The sequence below is a fragment of the Nothoprocta perdicaria genome, unplaced genomic scaffold (assembly GCF_003342845.1).
Source record: "Nothoprocta perdicaria isolate Ctin4 unplaced genomic scaffold, notPer1 scaffold_297, whole genome shotgun sequence".
In the NCBI taxonomy this organism is placed as follows: Eukaryota; Metazoa; Chordata; class Aves; order Tinamiformes; family Tinamidae; genus Nothoprocta; species Nothoprocta perdicaria.
In genome coordinates, this window is record NW_020455529.1 from 746,377 (window position 1) to 773,325 (window position 26,949).

The window sequence follows — 26,949 nt, forward strand, 5'->3', positions numbered from 1 at the left end:
TTTTTTTTTTTTTTTTTTTTTTTTAGCGTGGAGTCAACATCATTTGTATATGGAGCAGAAGGCAATATATTTGCTCTGTTGGAAAATGCCTAGTCATTGAATACACAGTGGAAACACATGTATGTAGGCTCATTTCCGACAGGGCATTGACAGGCTTTTTTGCTCCTCGTCAGAAGCATTAAGGTCCTGGAGACCTTCATTCACTGTTGGTGAATGAAGAAACAGGGGCAAGTACAAGGATGCAAAATGAAGATGGAAACTCTATGTGATGTTCAGCAACACCCCTTGCTGTGGCACTGTCATTCTGTCTGGCAGGTATGGATTTTGGGACTATTCAGAAATCATTTTCCCTAATGCTTTTTCCGTCAGGTCTTTGCACTTCAGTGGGGAAGCAGCTTTCTCTGCTGGGTAATGAGAAGCAGTCACTTGCAGTCAYTTTCATTCACCACAAAGACTCTCAAAAAGGGCAAAGGAGTGAGGCAGGGAAAATGCTCCTCATGATAAATGACATCACCACAAATGGACTGAGAAGATCCAGGATATTCAGCATAGCCAAGGAGTCAGTATTCATCGAGTATGAGACAYGGCAGCTCAGCAAGACTGAACTGTCAAGATTATTATGGAGACCTTGTTGGCACACAYAAAGTTAAGCCATTCCAGTCAAAGTAACTCACTTCAAAATCCACTGCTTGCTGTTCTGTGATTGTAACATTTATCAAGGATTTGGGAGATAAAAGTGCCAAGACTTTTTAGGTGCTTTAAAACCAAGCCATGTACCCCCCTAACTATGAATGACGTTACTCGGCACAAAAATCTGTTATTAAAACCCACAGATACCATATCTGTCTCTAGAGTTCCTGAACCAAATGTCACTGGATGCTGGGATAGTATAGCCGGAAAGCTTCACAAAACAATTCCCCCTTATATTATCTCCTGCACAAGTATTTGCTACTGATACTGAAATAAGGCCTCAGTCTAAGGTTAAGGTGTTGCCCTGGGACCTAGATGACCAAAAGTCTCAGCTGGACAAGAACCCAGAAATTAGACAAAGACCAGTATCTGCCTCTCCAACACTGCCCCAGCACCCTCAGTGGGGTAAGACACAGCTCATGGCAGCTACAGCAGCAGAGCTCCCGTCTCCTTATCCAAGCTCAGCGGGGCTGTCACTGCAATACCAACATTATTGCCTTGTGTGGTTTCAAGCAGCCACATTTTAAGAATGAGGAACACACAAATACAAAACTTGAGTGCAAACTCAGCTCAGTCTGAGATCTTGGATCTCAGTTTTATATGCCCTTAAGACATATAAATCCAAGGATCTGGATTCAAACATCTTAATACAGAGTTTCTCTCCCTGTACACAGGAAGGGATGCTCCAGGAAAGAAAAAGGACTTCAAGATTATCAGATCCACATTCTCTTAAAATGACTTTTGAAGAACGTAGCTTGCTCCTGCTAACCCTTCAAACACACAGCTACATTTTTTCAAAGTTTATAATGATTGTTGCAGTTAAAGTTATCTACCCTACATGACGCATTATCAACCAAAAGTGCAGGCCTTGCTTAAGTGATGAGCAAATATTTGTGAAGGCATCTTCAACACCTATCTTGCATAATGTCTCAGTATTTGTAAGACTCAATCTTATAGCAGTATAAAATCTTATCATCCCTACCACTACCTATCAACTATTTTCTTCCTACGAAGTTGCTCCCATCTGTACAGAAATATTTTGAAACTTGAAATAATACACTGGATCTGATACTGTTCAACAACAACATCAGTAATCTGGAGAACGGGATGGGATACACCCTCAGAAAGCTCGTGGACAAAATGTTCCCCAGAAGGGATGTGGAATCTCCATCCTTGGAGATACTCAGAACTTAACTGGACACAGCTCTGAGCAATACGATCTAGCTTTGAAGCTAGCGTGGTAGTGTGGCTTTGAGACCTGATGGCCTCCAGAGGTCCCTTCCAACTTAAATTACTCTGTTGCTCCACATTTTAAGAGGAGAAACAATGAAATGTTTCATGCCATCATGAAATGCTGTGGGGAGAGAACATTGCTATTGCTGCTGCTGCTGCTGCACAGAAGAGCAACTGAAATCAGACATGCTTCGGTGCAGCAGAAGTCTCTATCAAAAAGTAGCTCTTTTAAAGAGACGGAAAGAGAGAAAAACAACAGATGTTTGAGAAGAAACAAATTACAAAGCCCTTTGGGGCTGCACRAACAGAATCTCTGCCAACCTCTAACTGGAGAGCTCAGAAGACTCAAGTGCCCGACTCATAAGGGAGGCTTACATGAAACCAGTTCCTTCTATGCTAAGAGCTTTAAAAGTCAATAGGGTCAGTTTAAAACTGATCCATTGCCGTTTTATGGGCAGTGAGYGAGAAGAGCGTGGGGTGGATGCAACGCGATCCCAGCTGCTCGGTCCCGTGAGCCTCCTGCAGCAGCCAGAAGCAGCAGGCAACCTCGAGGCTGGAAGTCCTGCTAAGGGAAAATTGCCCCTGTGGATCCTCRTGCTGCTGGTGAGGCTGATGGGAATTTTTACTGCATAAACGAYTGCAGGATCACAGGCTGCATTAAAACAGCGTAAAGAAACACATTTTAACTTCAGATGCACATGGCTCCGAGCAGCTTCTAACCTACAGGAGTCCGTGTCAAAGAGCAAATTTGTCTCYTTACTGCTGTGTTACCAAGTTGCTGCTATAAAAAGGAAGAAACAAAACCCAAAAAGGACACATGCAGACRGGAGTGTCGGTATAGCTCAGTAACAGATTTAGATTCTGATAATCTCTGTATTTTTTAAACACGGGAAACAATGTATTTAGCACTCAGAAATTGTCTAATGTGATAGGCACATGCTTTTCATAAACCTCTCTACCCGCCAAAGGTTAGACTGTTATTCCACGTTAAATGGGTTTATTCAGCTCCCCTCCAGTCAGTGCAAAGCCCGACCTTAGGTAGTGCTGTATTGCATTAAGTAGAGTAACTTGTGCAAGGAAAACCTGTGAGCAAGCACATAACTAGCCAAGTACCTAAGGGGCATCAAATTTACATCCACCTTGCACTACACAAACACATAGGTAAATCTCTATTGAATGTGTCACCTCTATCCTCCTTTAGGAGTACTCTAGAGAATAAACCACTTCTTGTATTCTTGCTTGTAAAGCCACTAGGGAAAGAGCTATCGGTTTTGGGCCCATACCACACTCCCCTGCAAGGAGGTTCAATTAAATACAGCAATACTGGCTGTACTGAGGCTTCCCTTGATTCCTCCAGTCTTCCGATTAAAAGGAACATTTCCTCTCTTCCTGCATGGAAATTTGAGATTACCTGTTTTCAATATCAAACAAGGTGACAGCTCTTGTTACGCTTATGTAGCTCTGACATTGGGAGTAGAAAGAAAAAGAAAAGCAAATGTTGCTGTTCATTTTTTTCCTCCCCTCTAGTGTCTGTTCCCTCATTATTACTGAGGGAAAACATCTGTTACCTGACCGGTTCTCCTACCTTCTTCAGATCCGGTTTCCCTCTGGAATACTCTTCGTTTTGCTGCACTTGCATTTTAGATGCCCTTTATTCTCTCTTGCTCTCCTTCGGGTACGTTCAGTCTTYGCCCTACACTAGCCTCTTTTTCAAATTAAGTCTAGAGAAATATGAGATAAGGAGCAGGGAACTGTCTTCTTAGGGACTAGAGCTATAATTCTTCTTCAGTCAGCTGAACGATTTTTATTGGCATCTAGAGATTTCATTTGACGTTCCCAGCAGTTAAACGGTGCACACACTGCYCTAGAAATACACTTCTTGTGTGCAAGCACAACTCATCCGGCCTCTTTTGCCTAGGCACACACTTAAAAGATTCTTTGCTCTATTTTTAACTCAAGTTAAATAAATAAAAATAAAAATAATGAAGGGATTTGAAAAAGATCAAACTGTAAAATTACAGTCTTTACATCCAAAATAGAAGGAAGATATTTATGTGAACAAGCACATTTGAAAATTGAAAACACTAGAGAAAGAAGATCAAAAAAAGAAATCAGTAACAATGATTTTCATTGTGATGACAGATTTTTATATAGCTGTAGGTTAGTATTAAGTTCGTTAGATGTTATTAAGTAGTAGTGTGTCCCAATCAAAAACATTACTAAATTGTATTAATTATATTTTGCYACCAGCATTGATAGCTATCCTAATCAAACCTAGAGGCTCTGTCATTCCTCTTCAAAGCTGTTCGGCTCTTATATTGGGTAATCAATTTGACTTGCTCGTTAGATAATTAAATTCCAGCAAGTGACGAAAACTAGACAAGATGCATCGATTTCCAATAGATAAAACCTCAGAAGACGTGTTCTTTTAGTGCTCAATATGTAAAAATCTCTCAGAATATCAACAATGTTTTGCAGCTTGAAATAAAGGTAAATGTTAAGAGGAGGTCATGGAACAACTGCAATAATTCCCTTCCTCTTTGCAAAAGGATTGCACTCCTATAAGACCTTGCTCTTAGGCAACATCCATTAAATCACTAGGAACGATGGAACTGATTTCTGTCCAAGTACTAGATCCGAAAAAAAAAAAAACCCAAAAACCACTGCAGTCCATCATATTGACTTCAGGGCACTTGTATTAAACCTAAAATTAATAATGGCTCTAAATTTCCATTTGGATAATTGGGAAGAGTGAGCAAAGTGCCTCAACATCCACTGCAGCTACAGAAGAATCAATTGCCTCAAGATGAAAATGCTACTTTCTGAYTTCTGATATTCCAGCTATTGGCAAGGGGGCTTCAGTGCTCCATCAAAACAGAGACAGATCCACGGCTTGCATTGACAAATGACTACCTTACTGTAAATATATAAGCTACATTGAGATTATCCCCTCTTCTAAATTGAAGACAAGATCAGCCAGCAGCTACAAACCCTATGTCTGCCAGCAGACCCCTCTGCAAAAGATTTCCATGAACATGGACCCTCATTTGAAAAAATGSTAACTTTTGCGTGCTCTTATTTTTCTGCCCAAAGATGGTGAAAKTCGACTGAAACTCATAGAAGTGAAATTCAAAAAGGCTTTATCCCCTTTTCCTAGCRTCTGCTCCCTTCTATCTTGACTAATTCCATTCAATCCCCAAAAGACTGTGAGGAATTCTGTCATAAATAAACAGGTGGAAAGAGGAAAATCATTACCTAAGTATGGATTGTGCTAATCTGACATATTCCACTCAAGAGCAAGGGCTATGATGCTCTTGGAGGCTTAAACGATGATTTGAGGGAGTCTTGAGGGTTCAGACTGACATTTTTCTAGCGTTTTATTTCTTCCTTGTTGAAAAGCAAATTAGTTTGAGCCCCAAGTCTCACAAATGTACAAGTCAGAAAAGAGAAAGTTGTGAAGATTTTGAGACATTAGGGAGTTAGTGATTACCAATTCCTTTTTCCCTTGTCAACATCCATCTGCAGGTGTGCTTACTAAACCTAGAAGCCCTTCTGGACTTCTAGAATACGTTAATCTTCAGCAACAAATAAAAAACATCTTTCCAGAAAAAAAAATGTTACTGAGGTGAAAACACCATTAAATCATTTCAGAGGAGTGACTTTACACATATTTCCGCATTTGTTTCATCAAGTATTTGCATYGATTTGTGTGACGACACCCTAACTTAAAGTATTATGTTGCTCCATAGGCATTTTGATCAAATCCAGTGGGAAGTATTAGTGGAATCAAACAGTATGTCACATGTATCAGTCTCCATGTGTCTCCATATCTTAGAAAACTGTTTTTATAAAACGCACGTGTTCTGTGGGAATAGTATATCCACCGCTTATAAAAGTTTTAGTATTCTCGAGCCCAGGACACAATTCCTTTATATTTCAGGCTGTCTCATATCCTTTAAGTGCAACTTTCTTTACTTTTATTTAAGGGTAGACCTGAACAGGATCAAACAACAGTGCAGGCTACACTTCCTACCACCATCCGTTGATTCTGGTGAGCGCAGCTGCCAGCCTACCTTAGCTGGCTGCACAATCAGCTTCATCTCCTCTGGCTAATATGCCCCTGTTTCATGTGCTGGCAGCACAAGCGCTGCACACCAGCCATTCCCACGCGTCTCAAACCTTTCTGAGTCACTGCACTACAAAATACAGACCCTCCTTCCGTACGAGAGAAATCTGCTCTTCATCTCTGGGTGCGGAGCCCTTCTAAATATAAGTTAAAATATGAAAAGAGTGCAGTGCAAAGGCAATGCTTGTCAGAAGCCTACACTGTCCAGAGTCATCCCTAGCAATGAAACTCAGAAAACCATCTCAAGGAAGTGAGTTGCTTTCCACCAAGCCATGTTGATTTATATTAATAACGGTGCTATCCTTTATTTTTTTAAGGACTGCATCTCTTTGCACATATGCTACCTGGTGAAGTTTCTTGGGCTGTTTAACCCTTCCCAGGAGGAGGAGAACTTCTGAGCTGAAGAAAGTCTGAGAATGACATATGGGAACCCCAGAATGGTTGAGGTTGGAAGGGACCCCTAGAGATCACCTAGTCCAACCCCGCTGCTCCAGCTTGGGAAGGCCCCCACTAGGTTACGGAAATGTCATATTTTCTGTACATATTTCCTCCTCAATATGTTATTAGGTTCAGTTTTTCTCTTAGCCTATCCAAGCCATCTGTGTGTTGGAGAAATTAGTTCCAAATGTGTGCAATTTAAAAGTCATCATTTTTCACAGTGTGTGCAATCAGATTTAAATTATTTAACAGTTATGGGTGCAAGCTGCTTCACTTAACCCTGTGAGGGGAAAGAACAGGGAGGACGAGAAAAGTATAACCAGGCAGCGGACTAAGACGGATCGAAGCCAAGGTGTAAGAGACTAACAAGCAACTTGCCACAAAGTAAGGTGGCCAAACCCTGCCCGTCCCTCCTTGCCAAGCCCAAGGCACCCGGGTCACAGGGCCATGTGAGAGAAGCCCCTGTTCTTTGCAGTGTGGTTGTCAATTATTGATTTCCACTGCAAGTCGCAACCCWAGGTTTTCCACAGACAGCTCCCAACTGGGTGCCCTTTCCTTCTACATGAGGTGAAAGAAAGAACAGGAAGAACCAGGAAAGGGCCACACTACATTTTTTACCCCTTTCTTTCAGCAACATACAGCACATTTCCAGGGCACAACTAACAAGACTGATCCTCCCAGTCAGCATCACTGTAAATCTGGGTAATTCTTTACGACCAACAAATTTACCCTGATACAGGAGAGCAGTGACAGTTCCCATCTTTTGTGACTGGAAAGAGATAAAGATTTCACAGAAGGAAGGGAAGCTCTAACACACTTGGTCTATCTTGTCCATACCCAATGGCACACAGATTTAAATCCAGTTATTTAAAAAGCTGAATTAAAATGGAAGTGTGTATAAGCTCAGCCAGGGTTTGGTGAATGAAAGAACAAGGCGAGACCACCAAGATCCAAGCATGAGTGCAGTGGGAAGCCAGGAACGAGGAAGGCTGGATGCAAGCAGAGCACGGGAAGGAGCTACYCTGCCTTTACACCTAACAGCCCTCCTGAGAACAGGCCACATACAAGGGTGCTAAAGAGTAAGACCGCAGCCCCTTCCCTCTCCATAGATTAAAATTCACTAAAGCATGTTCCTGCCTCGCATGGATTTCAGATGCATTAAAAGTAAAAACAATGCATCTGATGGCTAAGCTTAAGTCTGCAAGTGGAAACAGCCGAGTTTAAATGAGCCAAGTTTGTTTTCGCACACACCCAAACATGCCTAACCCTAGAGCAGAATACCGGACAGCCGTTTGGTTCCTTGCAAAATTTCCTGTCCTACATTTCACTGCAGYAGTTCAAACTTCTCCACGCTCACTTGACTAAAAATTTTGTTTTAATAAGTTTTCCTTATGCAAGAAAACACACATATTCTCTTCCTAAGTTTGCTGCCTTGACTTCTCAGAAAGCAAACCTTCCTTTCCAAACAGACCCAAGCACAGGCAGCAGAAGAGTAAGTGGCTCATTACACAGACCCAACTCGCTGCTGCTGGCAAGAAGCCTGCCTGCGCTAATGAAAGATTCAGCTGCAGCTTCCCCGGCTTTATTAGCAGGGTCCGGCTGCAGCCATAAGGATGCTGTTTAAAGCCCTCGCACGGACGAGGTGCTCCCTCCTGCTTYTCAAGTGCAGTGAGGAAAGCATTTCTAGAGAGGAGAACAAGGGAGAGGACAGACCTCTGCTCTGCTCTTGCTTTCATTTTGAGTCCCACAGTCCAGCTTACACCGTAGAGRGCTGGGGCACAAGCTTGACCATTTCCTCCCTTATGTGGCTAACAGTAAGGCAACAACCCTGAGCCTCCGCTTAGGATACCATTACAAAGTCTTTTAGTATATTCCCTCAAGGAAATAATACATTTTAATGCATCTTAAATTCTTTCCACCATTTTAATATGTGGAAAGCTCACCAGCTACACTGAACTATATATTAAATAACTCTACAGCCAATTGTTTCTGCAACCTAGTAAAACAAAATTTTGTCACTATGCACTCAAATACATACTTCATGTCTTCCTTACTTCGATGTATCCCTTTTCTCTTACCACCACCCCCTGCAAAGGGAACAGGGACCCCAAACCAGCCACGTTCGTGCTGTTCTCTTTGGTGCAGGCGCTGCGGCCAGGCCGCTTCCCTCGCGCACCGTGCAGGCTTCTGCGACTACTCCTGCCCCYCGCAGAATGACAGGGGTCACAGCAGCCGCCCACAGAGACCTTGCTTTAATCATTTTGGCCTGTCATTAGAAGAAAAAAAAATCCTTTCATATCATTATCTCTCTCCCCCCACAGTCCTACTTTTGCACTCAAGTTCTACATAACTAAAAAAAGTCATCAGATTCTGTACCAGGCATTAAATGAAATGCACGTTCTCTGCAATAAATGTAACTACAGCTCTAGAATGCATCCAGGGAATACCATTTTTAGATTCGGGGAGTGGATTCAATTCACCTACTGTTAGCCCCCTAAGAAACTATGCTGGTTATCCCTAAGAAGTGATTTAACCTTAGCCACCAACCACAAATTCAGACAGTCAAAATCTGCTAACTAAACGGAGCAGGTAGGAAGCTATGTGGCCCCAASATGACGGCACCATCAAACTTCAAGTCTTTCAGCAGTTAACTTCCAAGCACGCTGGACGATTGCAAACACACACACACACACACCCCTTGCATTTCCCAACTTCCACAGTATACAAAATGAATTACATTTCAGTACACACCTCAGCATTTATTTGTATTGAYTGAATTTGATTTTTATGTTAATCTCTTTCCAGACGCAGTTAGATGACAGCAGGTAAGCACATGCACACTGGGAACTCAAAGGCAGACACACACACACACAGAGAAAAAAAAATCAACAGAGAGTTGCTGCTAAATCTGTGCACAACTGAGCCAGGGAGGTTCAGAGATGATTTCTTTTCATCTGTCATAGCACTGTGCAAGGTCAAAGTCTGTCTGGGGAGACAGCGGAGAATGCTTTGACTTTCATGACTGAAAAATTATGGTGTTCTCTTTTAAGATCTCAAAAAAAAAAAAAAAACAGGTCAAAGTTAAACCATTTTCACTGATCCAAGCAATGTTTCCTTTCAAGTTCCAAGTCTTTCAGGTTTGAGGGAGAGAAGTCAAACACAGACCAGGATGTTTAGTTTCCCCCCAGCTCCCGAAGAGACAACCGAGGCTTTGCTCGCCTCGCAGATCTTCCTCCCTCAGGGGGAACATGGCTTGAGGACACAATCCCGGCCTTCACTGCAGCACTTACCTTTTAAGCAATGCAACTACAGTGTGATGGAAGCATTTCAACTGCTTAGCATAACTATTCTGCAAAAACTGCACCTAAAATGACAGCTGATTAGTAGCATCAAGTAAATAGGCACGCTGTACAAATTCTCTGGTAACTTCTATACAGATCTGCCTCTACATATGGACAGACACATATGCATGTATATGTATATGAACAAACGTGAAACGTGTAATGCTGCAGCAGAGACCCAGTGCCTTCAGGAAGGCAATGCCAAAACATGGGATTTGCTGCCCAAATGATGGGGCAGGTAAAAGTGGCAACTGTAAGAAAATGCCAACAGGCAACAGTCCTGAGAAGGGTGGGAAATGCCAGAAATGACAAAGGAGTGGGGATGAAGACAACAGTCTCTACTGCTTCATCACTGGAAAGGTCCATCCCAAACAGATACAGATAAATCAAACAAAAGGCTGGAGTGTGTGTGTGTTGGGGTAGGGGTGGAAGACACCAAAAGCGGTTTTGTCTATGTAAAGACGCTGTATAAAGAAAAAAATCAGTTACTGAGTGGGACTCAGGACATCTGCATCTCTACCTCWAATTTCCATCTTGAGTGATCTTGAGCAAATCATTCCATTCTCTTGCACTGCCGCTGCCTATCTGCAAACTAGAGAAAAAAATAAAAACRCCACAGTATTTCCCGTCCTGTATCACTGTCTAGCTTGAAGACATTGAGTAGTAGGGTAACGTGAAGGTCCTGGATTCAAAAGCTGCCAGCCCTCTACAGCATGTGCATGCAATAAGCAGAGCAAGGCAGAGATGTTGGTGACAGTGGTTTGAAAATAGCTTCCCTCACTGAAGCCCAAGCCATAACAATGCCAAAACTCTGAGATTCAGTTACAAAATGGCCCCAATTCCTGGAGAATCAGGGGGTTTCCTCCTACCCTCTCTCTTTCAAGTTCTGTAAGCACAAAGAAGGGCGAGTATTTACTTGCCTTTGATGGAACTGTATTTCTGTTGCTCTGAAAAGTCCTCTTTGCAGAATGGAGATTCTGCGCCCCCACCAGCACAACATCCTCTTGGAGACTTGGGCTCCAAGAAAACCTCCCGAGACAAACTGCCCGACTTCAAGAGCTGTCAGACAGCAGTTTCCAGTTTTTATTAACACTTCAGCACTGTTCCACGTGGCTAAGTTYTCCTTGTCTTCTTCATTTCTCAAATCATCTCGTATATTGTAAAGGAACAATAAAGTGAAAAATATTTTGAGATAATGTATATAGGGTGTATTCATTTGGCATGTGGTGTTTCTTTCTTGTTTAGAGGAAGAAGCCATTTTCATTTTCAAAGGAAGATTAATCATTCTAATGTATAATCTCTCTTTTTCAGCTCTCCTGCATAAAGAAATCCCTTCTGGGTTCCCAGAGTTTGTGAAAGATTGGGAGAACAGAGGAAAACAATATAGGCACATATTTAATACTGACAACACATCCCCAAGTGCTCTGGGAGATAATTCAATGAAATATCTGGGAGATATTTCAGGGCTACAGTTGAACAAAAACCTCCCACCCCTCCTCGCACAGAGCACCCCATCTACGGTGAGCACATAAAGAAATACTGCCTGAAAACTGAGTATAGGCTATCAAAAGAAATTAGAGGCTGCTTTTACCACAGTTGGGTCTCTCTGGGTTTGTACATACAGAACACAGACTGTAAAAAACAGAAGTGAGCATTTCTCATCAAGAACATGGATAATTGATAATTTCAATATATTTTGTAGCTATTACCAACTAAAGCAGTACAATAGCTACAGTCCCAATTATTTGTACCCACAAGTTGCAAGACATTTGCACTGTGCAACTAATTTGAGATGCTTATATATCCATACATAATTTGAAATTAGCAACAAAAACACAGTCAAATTTTTATTGATAGTTACTGGAAAAAGACACAAGATCAATGCAAGCATCCACTGTYATAGCTACTGTTACACACTAGGTCCATGTTTGGGTTTCAGTACTTTCTTGGCACAGCAGGTCACTTCTTCCTGTGCCTGGGAGCAGGTTCATTCCAGTAACTGTGACCCAAAGCAGACAAACCCTGACACAGCAGTGGACACCTAAGAGGTCTTCAGGTGGTTTAATCCGTCTTTGGAGGACAACTTCCCAGGTAATTTTTTTCTGCTCTCTACCAAGCCTAATGCTAAGGAGAAAAGGGTCTGACGGAGAACAAGCTTTCCTGAACTTGCAAGTGTTGTGAGTTTTCACATTTGAAACAGGCGAAAACCACTTTAGGAGAGGCTAAAGAAAACCCCAGAATAGCTGAAACTGTTACAGAATGAAATCAGTGTTGCATATGGAAGAGATCAACTTTTAACTCCCTGCTCTGGAAGGGTGAAGACCACAAAGCTCATGTAAACTCCAGTATCACACACACGAGGGCAATAAGCAAGATGGACAGCAACAGAGAGCATKCATCTACTCCTCTCTCAAAGTTGCTTTGCATTCCTGTATAACTAATATTAATAATAATATAATAATTATTTAACATCCGTCTAACTAATATTCATTGGCTCTCCCGATCAGTGGCTAGTGCCATTGGACAAAACAGCACTCCAAGCTTTGACTCCAGAAGCTGTAGAAAACAGAACAGGAGACCCTGCAAGACTTCCAGCAGTGCTGCAGGGTTTAGCAGTATTTACAGCTAGCACATCAGGCTTGCTCTGGGGAACCGAAATCCCAGCTGCAAGCTGTGACACCCACAAACTCACAGTTTGCCTTTCACCATCAGTGCAGGAGGTTTCCTCCTGCTGAGCAGATGCCCAGGCTTTCTGTACAGGCRTGAGATCCAGGCCCAGCTGCAGGCCCGCAGCACCACAAGGACAAAGATGTAAAAWTCCTAAGTTCTGCTGCATGGCTTGGGTTGGCTTATTATTCAGGTTCTGTTTTGCATATTTTAAATATAAAACAAACAAGAACTTCAASACACTGATGAATAGTCACATTTCTTTTTCTAGTAAAGTGTAACTCTCCCTTAGAAAGAACAGTGGGAAAATGAAGAAGTCCTAAAATCTGGACCCTCACAGCAAATAGGTATAAAAGTGCCTGCAACTTCCATTTCCTTTCAAACGTRAGTTTACAGACCAGATCAGGGCCTGGATCAGGACAAATACAAGCAATAAAAACAAAATAATAACAGTCTAAAAGGCCTGTGGGATTTTGAAGTGATCCGGGGGGCCTCTCCTCTCAGACCATTCCACAGAGTGAGAATTGCATATGTGAAGACCACAGAACACCTTCTCCTTCCTCAATAGCTCACTCTCAGATTTTTTTCTCCTTTACAAAACCAGTCCTAGTAACAGCTAACAACCACTTTGCACAGCTATTAAGTCAGCAGATAAACATAAACCTGTGAACAAATATTTTACAACAGAATGGGTAAGAATACGGAAAGAATTACCTATCCAAGAAATGTAGAAAATATGCGATTAAGTTTACCAGATCTGTATTTCCAGTTCATTATCCATTTTAGTCCAGAACAAATTGTTGTTGGAATCCAGGACATGGGACACTTACCTCATAATTAATTTTGCTTCTGATTCAGAATACTCCTCTATGGACTTGATCCCTTCCTCTGTCCTTCCTTTTACTCCAGGTAACTCAGCTACCTGCTTTGGTGCACAAGCAGCCCCAGCTACACTATCCATTACAGGTAGCATATGTGATTTATATGTTTAATTTTTCTACAAAGCATGGAGTWCAATGGTGAGAGGATCCATTTAAGATTACTTGCATAAACAAGCACATGTAGCACCATTAACGTATAACAGAGTGTGCTTATCAAGGTGTAAACACCCTGGGGTCAGGCAGGTCAGTGACAGTGTGGCCACCAATGCACCCAGGGAATGTGTATTCACCAATACACCTAACAGCCCCTAAAGTGTTGAAGAACACAGTAATAATATCCTCACTATTTGCTAGGAGGAATTTTGCCTTCTCCTTTTCTTCTCTGCATTACCTCAGTAGCCTTTCCTGAGCAACCCCCTTGCTTGTGCTAGACCCCAAAGTGCCATATGGCCAAACAGCACCTACCACAATTCCCCCAACACCATTACCTGTGGGAATAACGTGCAGGATGAGTGAGAACTACCTACCCGCCCAGAAGGGAAGCCCTTTTCAAAGCTGGTCTGTATGAAGTGAAACGCACAATCCCAGACTTTCCAGGCTGMGCTGCACAAGGCAGCGCAGCACAACCAAATGAAAACATGGCCAATTTTCCATAGAATAGATTTAGGCATGCAGCTAACCCTAAGGGCACTGAGCGAAGASCCTTTCGGGGCAGTGCAGGCCATGCTCAAGCATCCCCACTTTGAGAAGCAGGAGGCCAGCCAGGCTTGGGCCTCTGGCATGCCCAAGGTCACTGGTCATTGCTGCATGGTCATTGCTACAAGCTCTGCTCGGGCTGGTTGCAGCAGTTGTGACCAGCTCTGGTCTCCAGGTGCCCACCTGGACATGAGCCAGAAGCTGCCATCTCGGCCACGAATGGCGCAGGACATTCGTGCCCACCCCTCTGCCTCGCTGCCCAACACAGCAGCACGATGAGGGGGAGCTACCGTCCTCAGCAGCTCCAGCCTGCCGGCTCCAATTCCAGGGCCGAGTCACKGCAAAATCCTGGAAGCAGGAAGCTGGAGAGCACAGAACGGCACCGAAGACACCGAAGGTCAGCTCCCACCTATCCCATCTTCAAATGCTCTCCTACACCCACGTGTCTGAGGCACAAATCTGATGACCTCTCTTGAYAAACTATTTTGCCAGGGTTTCTTTTCCTGTTGGAAGAAGGCTCCAAACTCTATATGATGCAGACTTTCTCACCGGGGCAATGCCCTTCACTTGGGTTACAAAAACAAGTTCAACAACATTTCTGCACTGCTGCAACTGAACCTTCCCACAGAGCTGCCATTCACAAATTTTAAATGACTTACAAAGTGCTTTTCACCTCCGCAATTATATTCTAAGTTACCAAGTTCACACACGCTCTCCTTTTCCAGCAACCCACATGTGCTTGAGAGAAATTACTTTTGAATATGCTTAAATTAAAGTCCTTGTTTTACACACTGCATATAATCAAAWTTTTTATTAAACACTGCCAAGCAATTTGTCTCATTTAGAATGAGCTGCTAGAAGAGGTAAAGGTCCATTATGCTGTTAATTGCACGCTGTAACTCTGATTTCTTGAAAACTTCTGCTGAATACTGGTTCCCCAAACGTGTAATTCTGTGTTTACCCAATTCTACTGCCATGGCTGCTACGCTGCTCAGGTGGGTGATGCCGGGTCAACACAGCCAGGCCAGCAAAACTCCCCAGGGCAGAATGAGACACCAAAACAGGGTTTCATTCCCCTTTGAGAAGGGGAATTTCACCACAGATGTATGAAATGCAATTCTGCTGATGTAGAAATACAAGTACACCCCGAAGGCAGAGCGCTTCTACGGCGGAAATGGCGACGGTGATTTGAGAGCTCACGCTCATTGCAAGTAAACAGYGATCAGAGTTAAAAAAGAAAGTCAAACAAATGACACTGAAAACATTTGTGCTGCTGTTCTTAAATTACTTATAAAGGAGGTTGAAAGAATACTTTAGGATGAGAAAATATATYTGAGGTAACTCCGAAACATATGAGCCACATGTATTTTTTTTCTCAATAAGAYGGCCACATTTCTCAAAAGGTTCCAAAATGGTTTTCTGAAGGTTTCTGCATATAAAACCCACCATTAATACATTAAGAACATACATTCAAAAATATTTACATTTTTGTATTAACTAAACTCACAAATCTTTGAATAAAAATGATGAATTCAATTTTACAACTGCTTTAGACCCATCTTTGTTCTAGTTTGTAGTGACCCGAGGACCACATAGCACTGAAACTGGAGAGTGGAAAAGGACGACAAGATCATTTCTCTCAAAGCGTACGTAACTCCACGAAGTAATAAGCACCAGGGTACATAAATCTGTTGTATCTAGTGACAGACTGTCAGCAGAATCTCATCTCAGCCTCAAGACCTATCCAAGGGCCAACTCCAAACAGGGCTCCTTCCCAGCCATGATMTGCAGTGAGTCCCTTCCCTCTTTGGGAAGTCTGGGCGAGTTCCCAGTGGMCAGGCCCGCCTTCCTCGTGTACAGCAATGTCCTTCCCTTCCCTTCCCAGGGGACAACCACAACGAACCACCTCCTGCAGCAGAAACAGCAGAGCCAGATGTATTCAGCCTTCATCAATAGTTCATTAAATGCAGCTCTTTCTTGGGCTACAGTCAGGAAGAACRTTAACTTCACCTTTAATTTTTTTTTTTCCCCCTAACTTTGCCCTTACAAAAAACACCAGAAGAAATCAAAGGGGTCTTAATTTACACAAGCAAACAGTACGAGCATTTGGTTAGTATTGACAGCTTGGAAACRTATCAGAACCATCTTTGAAATTACAATAGCTGTTCAGGGCCTGAGACTTCAGATTAAGGGAATTCAATTTTGAAAACTCAGTGGARTGGAGGCTTATTTAATTAAGAGCAGGCAGAATTTCATTTGTGCTTCATTGTGAAGAATATCACCTATAATATCACATTTTGGCACTGCAACTAAACTCCAGTTTATACTAAAAGCCAACTTCATGAAGCTCATTTTGGTGTTCACTACAAGTACTAAAAGCCAGCACTACTTGCTACAGCCATCCCATCCAGATRTTTAAACAGGTGAAGGTAGTTGGACAAACCTGGAGAGGTATCTGACTCTTCTACACTTTTCCAGATGAAGCCCTTCACATTTGATTTGAACTCTGAATTCTTATATATTATATATATTGTACACCCTCCACTAGAATTTCCAAAGACGTGGTTCAAAGTGTTGAACAACTACACAACTTCCCTGCTTGCAAACTACGGCAGGCAAAGCACAGCACAGGAATGATCTGCTTGAAGCACATAACACAAGAGGAACAACACAAAGCAGAGTTAGAAGGCTGAGTTTCAGTCCAGGCTCAGTGGTGTTCCTGGCCATACCACTTCAGATGTCTATAGAATTTCTTGCTGTGTGTAGCAGCAAGTTTCCTGGATCTGGTTTTCACCTTTCACGGGCAGAAAGGTCTGYGTGAAATAAAAGAAACTCACAGCTCTTGAGCAAAAGCTCTTTTGGACAACCTCTTACTGGTAGGCAGGTCTTGCTCTTCTGCTATTGCAAGGAACTTGCCATGGAAAGCAATTAAATCAGAGATTTAGCATAGGATGACGTATCCAGCAGATAAAAGGGTGAAGAAACCACAAGAGGGTCAAGCCTTCTGAATTACGTCTTAACGGGGCATCAGACAGGGCTGTAGCACCAAAGGCACCTATGGGCCAGCAAAATGCTGAAATACTGGTCACAGCCTAACCAGACAGCAAAACTCCTCCCYTGAAATCTGTGTTCGGGGAATTAAGAGGAATAAAGTATTGTAGGGATCTGTGAGGAAAGAGGGCTCTGCTAATTACAGGTGGGCAATTTTAACAGGGTAAAACTACCTGGGACTGCACCTCTCCCACAGAGTGCCTCCRTGTTAGCACAGCAAACTCCAGGGTAACGCTCCTGAGCTCAGGTTTAGTACTGGTACCTTTGGCCTTTTGCTCGTTGTCTTCCTGCAAGACAACCCCCTTTTCAAACAGGGTTTATTCCCAAATCACAGGGAGGAAAACAGATRAACAAACAAACAAGAGAGCCTGTGAGCAGTGGTAGATTTTCCAAGCAAATATGTGAGAGGTATTACTTCTCTAAACAGTCTCATCCACATAAAGTTTGTAATAAATTCTGAAGTATTAACAACACATTATGAAGTTGGCACTCAATGATAATAATGACAATCTTCTTACATCTTGACACTTATCAAGTATACTAAAATCTAGTAGTTTAGACCTGGAACCACTGGAAGTTATTAAYCTGAATAGAAAAGAGACTTTTCCCTTCACAAAAATCTTCTTTCATTTACCTTTCGTATTCCTGCATCTTAAGACAGCTCATGCTACTCCTTTATATTCAAGGCCCTATCTTTGCTTTGTACTAGAATTAGAAACTGTAAAACAGGTAAGAAACATGAATCAATAACACAAATAGACATAAAATCAAGAGTAAAGAAAGTGAGAAATAACTCATCAATAATGCCAGCATTGGACAAGGTCTATATGGGTTTTGGCACTCTGCTGGTGTGTATTTTCAAACTACCAATGAAAGGTGGTGCATTTAACTTCAAAGACCAAGATCCTGAAAATCATCAAATTAATCAAACGGTTTTGTCCCCTTAAAGTCAATGTGGTTTCCCACACAATATTCAGTCTTTCTTTCAATTTCTGCTTCATTCACATCAATATCAACCAATTTATGGATCACGTTATCCGACTCAGCCTAGAATGAAATTTCAAAAAAAAATAAAAACAAGAAAAAAAGAACAAAACAAGAACAACCACCAATTCCCAACAAATTTACTACACTCTAGAAAATTCCCTACAAATACATGCTCCTTTCCACTGTGGAAGTCCAGTGTCTGCAGGTTTTCTCTATTTGATATGCCCTTTGGCATTTCCTTTCTTTACAACGTGTATCTTCTCCTAGCACCAAGCATATCTCCATTTAAACAAATTTCCTTATTTTGTCTCATCAGCACAACCTGACTGCTACRCTGCAAGACATATTTAGATTACACTTCCCTATTTTGGCCAAAAATTTGAAAAAGATAAAAACAAACACTAAGCAAGCTCACAGGGAGGTCAATGGGGTTTGGACAAGGGGAGATGAACCCACCTTAGAGGAGGAGCTGAGAAGAATTTAGCTTCTCCAGCCTAACAGAACAAGGGAATGGGACAGACATAAGTGCACTAGAAGGGGTTAAAGGAGGATAGGATTGCCACGAATTTCTTCAAGGCAACAGGAAATTTTGGCACAGAACCAAATGGTCAATGGCTTACCATGGGCAAATCCAGGCTGGAAAAAGAGTTTCCAGGTTCTTCCAGTGGGGAAAGCTCTTGAAGAGCTTACCARTATGAAGGAGCAAAGAAAACAAAGCAATGTCCAAAGTGACCTCAACCCCCAGACAACAAGTTCCCCGTGACAGCAGGAGTCTGTGTCTCACACCCAGTGAAACCCCTGGTGTGCTGTGTCCAGTCCCACGTGCGAGCTGGAACGGCCGTGCTGTGGGCTTGGCTTGGGGCTTTCCTGAAACCTGGCTCCTTCAGACCCTTTCAGATCCTGGAGTCCCCAACACTGCTTGCATGCCTGCTGGGTCCAAGGCGGCCAACTCCACCTCATCCTTCACCCTTGCCCACCACCACCCATTCTCCTGGGCTTGCTGTCTTCCRCTCACCACAGCTGCTGGAATTATCTCCCTTGCCGAAGCCCTCTGGCATTTAACACATCACACAGACAGCTATGGAGAAGCTGAGCAGCTGCCCTGTCTTCTACCACAGAAAGGTTCCAGCTTTCACCAGGACAGCACCTTCCTCCACAAGGAGCCATTATATGCTGAACACACACAGGTGGTGGGTATTGCCTACACCCACCTGGCCTCCCAGTCCTGAGTGATGAAATAACACAGCCACAAACAGAGCCAGGATATTAACTGCAAAATTCCAGAAGGCAGAATAGGGCTGCTAAGCAGAAACAGGGGAGTTGGACCTGCAGCCTCTAAAAATGGGTGCTGTAAATAACCTGCCCATTAGCGAAAAAAGAGAGCRCTAAAGGCATGTGATTGTTTTGCACAGCACATGTTTTACTGTCTCTGTAAGAGGACTGGATCAGCTCTAGAGAGCCCAGAGCAATGCATAAAAGCTAATGGCATTAACTGAGATGAGACGGCTGGAGCTCTACTTATTGTAGCAGAGAGAGAAGATAATGTCACTTCTCAGACAACTGAAAGTGAAAACATGGAAATACTTCTCCCAAAATTACCATTGCCTGCAGATCTTTTTGGCCTCTGGAGGAGAGAAAAAAATATAACAAGTTCCTAAATACGTGGCTATATTCAGCAGGTTAGAAGTGCACCTGTAGTTTAGAAAAAATATATACATTAAAAAATATATATAATAATGTATAAAACGACACACTGTGAGCTCGCTAGCATCCATAGGGAACAAATAAAATGGAGCAACACAGCAACTGACCTAGGCAGACTTCACACTAAAACCATTTCAGTGAAAACCAGTACTTGAAGTGCAAGAAAAGAAGTACAGGATCTTGTAGTACAGGAAACAAAACTAACCATGAAAAGATGAGGAAATATAACAGCAAGCTGAGTCAGAATCTGCATGGTTTTAGGCAGGAAAAAAGTATGCAATACAAGTAATGGGTGGTTTAGGACTTGATCCACAGGTCAGAACTGCAGCAAGTCGGGGTTCAGGTAACACACGCCACGCAGAGATTTGTGCCTAAAGCTCTTTCCACCAACAGGAGTGACCCAAGAAACCAGAGAGATTCCTCCAGGCAGACACCAGCACGGAGGCCCACGAGAAAGCTGCAACATCCCCTCAACTGCTTAATTCCAACAGCAGAGGAAGCATTTGGACAACACCACAGYGAAAATGTAGAGTTCCATAATTTTGGACTCATTTGAAGCAAATRAAGCCACTCGTTAATGCTTTGTAACTCATGCTGAGAAGCGCAAATGCCTTGATTTCAAAACAAAGTTGTCAAGCAGCATTAYGAATAGGGGATAGAAAGAAAAAAAGAAAAACCTTCTTGTTTTTGGTCTTCCAAAACCCTTGTTTAACAAAAACAAATGATCATCTAGGCTAGTAATGAAGGTGTTAAGAGTYGCCAGGAGCCCAAGGATGCATAGATTTGTTGCAGTTCCCAGCTGTTTTACTGCATTAGGGTACTGCTCACTGGACAGCTAAAGGAACCCTGGGGCTACCACAGCGGTGTCCAAAGGCTGTCTCGCTATACTGCTTCTTGGGAAGAAACTGCGAAAGAGCGGACCAGGGAGGAATACAGAAATGGAATAAGAAATGGAATTTGTACATTAGCAAATTTCTCTGTTCTAAGAACGTATTTTATTCCGATTGTACTATCTCATTCAACAGCTAAGATTCCCCTTAAAAGGCTTCCCAGGAGTCACAGTGGTCACCATTTATTCTTTCMGTAAACAAAACATTGAGGATTTGATACTCTTTGCAACAAGGATTACCCAAAGAGCATCCCCACAAACGTCCAGTCTCTATTTGCAGCAGATGTTCCATACAGAGCATGTTTCATAAGGAGGGTACGATGCTCATAGAAGCTGTGAAGGAAGGGTGAAAGATAATATTGACCAATTCACTTTTTGAAACTTCAGCTTATGTTAAGAGTTAATAAATTTAGTGCAGGGCCATGGATACAGAGTAAAACACAGCACTTTCACTGGTCCTGAAACTACGGATATACCAATGAAAAGCTTTCAGGTAAGCTCCTTGGGATGCTCTGCTGATTCACTCCGAAGCAACAATAACTGGCTGTCCACAAGCTTTCTACCACCTTGCATAGGACTACAAAGAACAGACCCTCTAAAAGTAATAAGCTAATTCCTGCAAGCAACGCTTTGTAAACCAGAGCCTTCTGCCTCCACTGCAGCTTTACTATCGACACTACCAATATTCTCACTTTAGCGCTGAGGAAATGAAMACAGGTTTCCAGGGCTGCACTGGCGGCTAGGCGATGCCAAGAAACAGGAAAACCAGCAACCACCTGTGCAAAAGGCACYGCTCTGTCGGTGCCCAACACGCAAGAGCACTGGCACGGGGCTCGGGTGCCTTCCAGCCTTGCGCTGCCCACCCCACGGGCACCCCAGGACCCATTCGCTTGGCTTGGCCCACCAGGGCATTCCAGACTTGCTCAGGGCTGGCCCAGGAGCAGCAGCACTTGCAAGCGGTGCTGTAAAACCACCCTGCAACAGGGCCCAGGTTGAGAGGAGAAGGTTTTCAAGCTGAYCGGCACCATAACGGAGGACACGGGGTACAGCTCGGATGTCACCCATCCCTGCGGCCCCAGTTAATGACCTTTGCAAGGGACAAATCAATACTTAGGAGACACTCCATCTGCTACTTCTTACTGTGCAGGAAAGGTCAAGCAATTTTCATGTATGTATCAGTTCTAACATTACTGCTTTCAGATGCAAAGCCACTTAAAGCTGAGAGCACTCTGAATAAAGGAAAAACCCTCAACTTGCATATCGTATTTTGGAACATGTKATAATTTAAAAAATGAGGTGGAGCTGAAATTTATTTCACAAGCAAGGCATGATGCTCACAGAGGGAATGCAARGGAATATAAGGTTTTATTTTGCAATAGAGAGCAATCACTAAMATACACTGTAGATGAAATTATAAAAAGTATTTACAGGACTGCTCTCTTTGCAAAATCCAATACTACCTGATTTCATATTTTACTACAGAAGCAAATATTTTAAAATTACTTAGCCATTTACCTTGGTTTTATTCCTGCTATACCTACTTTTTTCATATGTGTAGGCTACAGAGATTATTCTTCTATTACAGCYTCTTTAATAGCATATTTTAAAAACTGGAAAATATGTCCTTTGTTCTATATTTCGACTTCATCCCATTTAGCTGAATGCCAAAATCCTTTTAGCTTCAGTGAGGAAATTCTAAAATACCTATGTCCAGCCTTGGAGATAAGAAATTTCTTACTTGAAATTTTACATTTGAACTCCCAAAGTGTGCTTAAGTTTAATATTTCATGGTACCTTAAGTTCAGAGATGAATAATGGAATTCTATTAAATTCAACAATACTTTGCTTATATGAAAAAGGCACCCAGATTTATACTTTGAATACAACATAAACATAAAACAACAGTACATGKGCAATCTGCTCTGTGATTAGAAGACCCTGCTGCAGCATCTGATTGCAAGCACAAGATCTACAAGGTCACCGTCTTAAAATATTCAGATAGCAAGTATTTTAAAATGCTTACATATGGAAAAAGGTTATTTTACACTCACTCTAACGAATTTCTTTGCTGTATTATCTTCCTAGCATCACAAGCAGATATTGCATTCCTGTTTTTGAGCTGTGCAGAGGTGGAGCAATGGCATTTCCAAACAGCAATAAGCAACGACAGAGAGAGACCTCTTGATGGGTACATTTAACACATTTATGGAAGTTTTATTTTAGTTCTTGATTCCTCTTTTTGGTGACATTCATGAGTAATATAAAGATGCACACAACATTAAAAACCTCTCAATATTTCAAGCAAAGAGAAAAATTGTTTTTTAAGAATAAAATAGTTATTTTTTACTCTTACTGTAGTTGGGTTGGTAAAGAGGTTTTTCTGAGTAGTCCTAGAAAAGAGTCAACCTATTTTCTAAGAACAGTTTATATCTGTCAAGTGAATATCAAGGTGGAACCGAATCATGCAGCTTTGCATTGTGGAACTGTTTACACATCCAGATTAGGAAATTCCATCCCGATGCTTTTATAATCAATATCAACAAATTCATGCCACAAATTAAGCTTTGCATTTATTTTTTCATTAGTTGCTCCTGAAATCCCATCAGAGAAATCAAGTAATTCTTTTTTTCTTCTTTCTTTTGAAGTTCAGAGTATCATGGAGCCTTTCATTGGAAAGAGCAGTACTTCAGGCTACGGACAAGCTTCTAAAACAGGATTAAGGGCAGGCRAGTCTTTTCAAGATTTCTGAAACTACCTGCTGAATTACTCCTTCCCTGAGGAAACCTGAGGCTGTGATGAGGACAGAGCGGCCAGTTTCCCTGTCTCGTCATATTGCTTGCTTTGACTGGCTGCAGCAGCAAGAAAGTATAGATTTTTTAATATACTTTTATTGCCTTCGAGACGACCAAATTACCGAGACAGTTTTTGGGGCATTTTCTTCCTGAATTTTTATGACTATGCCTTTTTGATGAGACTACTTTTTAAATTTTATTGGGGAATAACAGCTGAATTTCCATCAGGCCAGTAGTCAGCTGACAAATTCTATTAGGTGCAATACCAAGCATGTTTATTTGGAGGTAGAGTGTATMGTTTTAGTGTTTTGTGTTTTCTTTCCCCTTTATTTTTATTTCTTTCATTTTTGTTTGTTTAAGAACAAAAGAAAATAACCACTGGTATGCTCCCTGGCTTCTCCCCTGCTGCTCTGATGGACATCTCATGCTCTTTTAAACCATGTTCCAAACAGAAACTGAGGATGCCAGCTCTTCKAAAGAAATCTGTGCAAGTTACCCAGTGAAAGGCTATTTTCTTGCTTTACAACAATGGAGAACAGAGCACTACAGTAATTATTCTTGAAACAACCACAAAGAACTTGTACTTCATAAGAAGTGATTAAATGCAAAGCACTGAAATATCACACAGAATAAGTGCTATTTATTTATGTATTACCAACCAGAATTATGATGTTACATGTAAGCCCACAGCTACACTCAACAAGACTTCAGGGCTGCAGGTGGTTTTGCTCTAAGCCTCTGATTACAAAAGAAACCAGTCCTTAAAGGGAGGGAGTCCCCTTCATTTCATTTGCCCCTACATTAATAGGTTGCCAACCTGCACAGCATAAGACAGGACTGTGGAAGGGGCAAAGAAAATTTTGCAAAGTTAAACAAAATCAAAAGAGCAGGTTTTTAGCCTGCAGCATCTTCCAGCTAGAGATCGAGATTTACACCTGTATGAAAACATGGCCAGAGAAAAGTTAGCAAAAAGAGGTAGAACAGATTTTCCTCATCACAATTCTGAATATTATCCTGTTATACTAGCACTGCTATTGATCTGAATTCTGTGATGTGTTTTCGATACATCTCTGCTTTTAAGGATGACGAAATAACAAAGAGGAATCTGTGAAATTTCTTACTTTAGGCAAATAGCTCCATTAAAAGTCTGTCAATCAACCCCAATCAAAGCATATTCTTCAATAAAAATACATCTTAAAAATTGGCAAGCTCTACCTTTAAAAAAATTTWAAAAATACCAAGCTGTGTATTTCCCCATTTGGTGCAAATTAATATCAGAGTACACTGTAGGTACAACCTATGCTGAACTTTTAGGGGGGATACTTTATGTAGAAATTCAGTTCACTTTCCTGACCATAGCCAGAAGCCCCAACACTCAGCTCTCCYTTTTATTTTTCTTTTTGCTCTTAAAAAATGACATTAAATCTACTTTAATAGGTATTTCATTACTCCTACAGAAGTACCTGCTATAAAACAAAATACACATTCCCATAAGCCTTTTACAAATTCCTTCAAGCCATTAGGCCCTATTTAATATTTCAGCTGAATTTTAACCACGTTCTTGCACTTTTTTCCATCTTCCTATCTTGCCATACCATCTTAGTAATAATCATCACCATTTTTCCTTTGAGATTTCAACTTCTCTATCTTAATTAAAATTGTAGACTAATTTAACTAGAGGAATTTGAGAATTGGAGCAACTGGGAGAAAAAAAATTCAGCTGTCTAACTCTCTCCAAYATTTAACTATGCAAGCACTTCATGTATTTTACAGGCAATGTGCAAAGATGTAACAGATGACACAGAAATGACACAGAAAACAGCATCATATCAAATCATTAGCACAGGCCTAATCAAAATAAAAACCAGGATGTGCATCATACACTATCAGAAGGAAAGCTGATGCTACCTGTATCGGACATGCTCGATTGTGTCATGCGTCAGCCTGCTGCTGATATTCTGGCTGTGAGGGTTGCCTAGGAGACAATAGAGATACAGAAGTTAATCATTAATCACACTTTTTCTATTATTTTTTTTTCTTTTATCAAAGTACTGCACCAAGTCAGCCTCAAAAGATGACAAAGAAAGATTTAATGTATACTTCACAGCAATGCCCTGAAGCTCCTCAGAGCAGTTAAACAAGAGAAGGGACAGAGAAGAAAGTAATTACAACAGACCTTGAAACTTCAGCTAGAGCCATTATTAATACTCAGGCAGTTCTCTTAAAAGAAAAATACAAGTGCATATGCCATTTCATTAGCAAAAACTACAGATTTAATGTACACATTAATAAATACATTCACAGGTGAATTAGAGGACAGCATATATAGGCAATAGACATTCACAATCAGACACCAGGATTATTTAAAAAAAGGTGGAAGGGGATAAGAGTCTGAAATACCAGGAAGTTGTCAAAATACACATTTTATTGCAAAATTATTAAACACCTAGGTACAACTCAGTGCAGACATGCATCAGCAATTAACAGAGTGCTTATAAAGGCATAAGTTAATCTCTGAGGAAAAGGTAACTGTATATACACAGATATAGCATTCTTTCCTGTAAGTGCTTAAGAACATGCCTGAATATTTTGAAAGGAAAGAAAAATAATTCTATATTAATACAATCCTTTTTTTTTTTTTTTTTTTTTTTTTTTTAAGGTAAAATACAGTATCGGCTCTTCTCTTTTTCCATTTTCAAAATCCTGAGCTTGGAAGTTCTCAAGTAAAGGTGTTAAAATGAATAAGAAATTTAGAACTCAACTCAAAATTTAATACCTAGACTCTTCATGTTTGACATTGCATTTCTGCAACTCACAATTCAGATACTCTTAATTTAGAAGGGAACATCTCTTACATTCTCTCTCATTTACACATACAAAAACTAAATTGCAGTTCTTCAGGCCTGAGGATTATCACCAAGGGAGAGAAGAGAACCACCTGGAAGCCAAACTCCACTGTGTYCCTTCAACAGCCACTTTCTATACAATAGTTACTGCCCTTAGAGCAGCAGGAGTCCAAGGCAAAGGAGGAATCTTGTTATCATTTTAGATGAAAGCAGTATAGGATTTGCTCTCAAAGAGCATTATAGGTATTACGCAAATCTACTTGCAAGTGGCAGCACAACTATTTCCATTCATGAACATTCCAATTGACTCACAAATTAATTTTTTTTCCCCCACCACAGATGGCACTTCATATGTAAGGGCTGAGCCCAGTGTTATTTAAAAGCGCTAAGATCAGAGTACATACATTTGGCTTTACAAAGGCTGTAGTGACAGGACATGAATTGTTCTGACAATGCACATGAATAGGAAATTTTGAACGTAATCAAATGAAACATATCCTGTTGAAACAACCACAACAAGAAGCAACCCTATCCCTATGTGAAAACACTTCTCATTCATTGTGGGACTAAATCCATGCTCTAAATCCTGTCCTTGGCAGCACTCAAGA

At 41.5% G+C, this 26,949-nt stretch overlaps 1 protein-coding gene across 1 annotated transcript in view; it reads right to left on the reverse strand.

The window, feature by feature from the left end:
• The window catches only part of MOCOS (molybdenum cofactor sulfurase), a 177,728-nt gene that overhangs the window by 131,265 nt on the left and 19,514 nt on the right, over positions 1–26,949 (reverse strand). Inside the window, exon 5 of the mRNA XM_026041857.1 lies at positions 25,404–25,470. Within this exon, the coding sequence (XP_025897642.1) occupies positions 25,404–25,470 (67 nt within the window). The remainder of the gene's footprint in view (positions 1–25,403; positions 25,471–26,949) is intronic.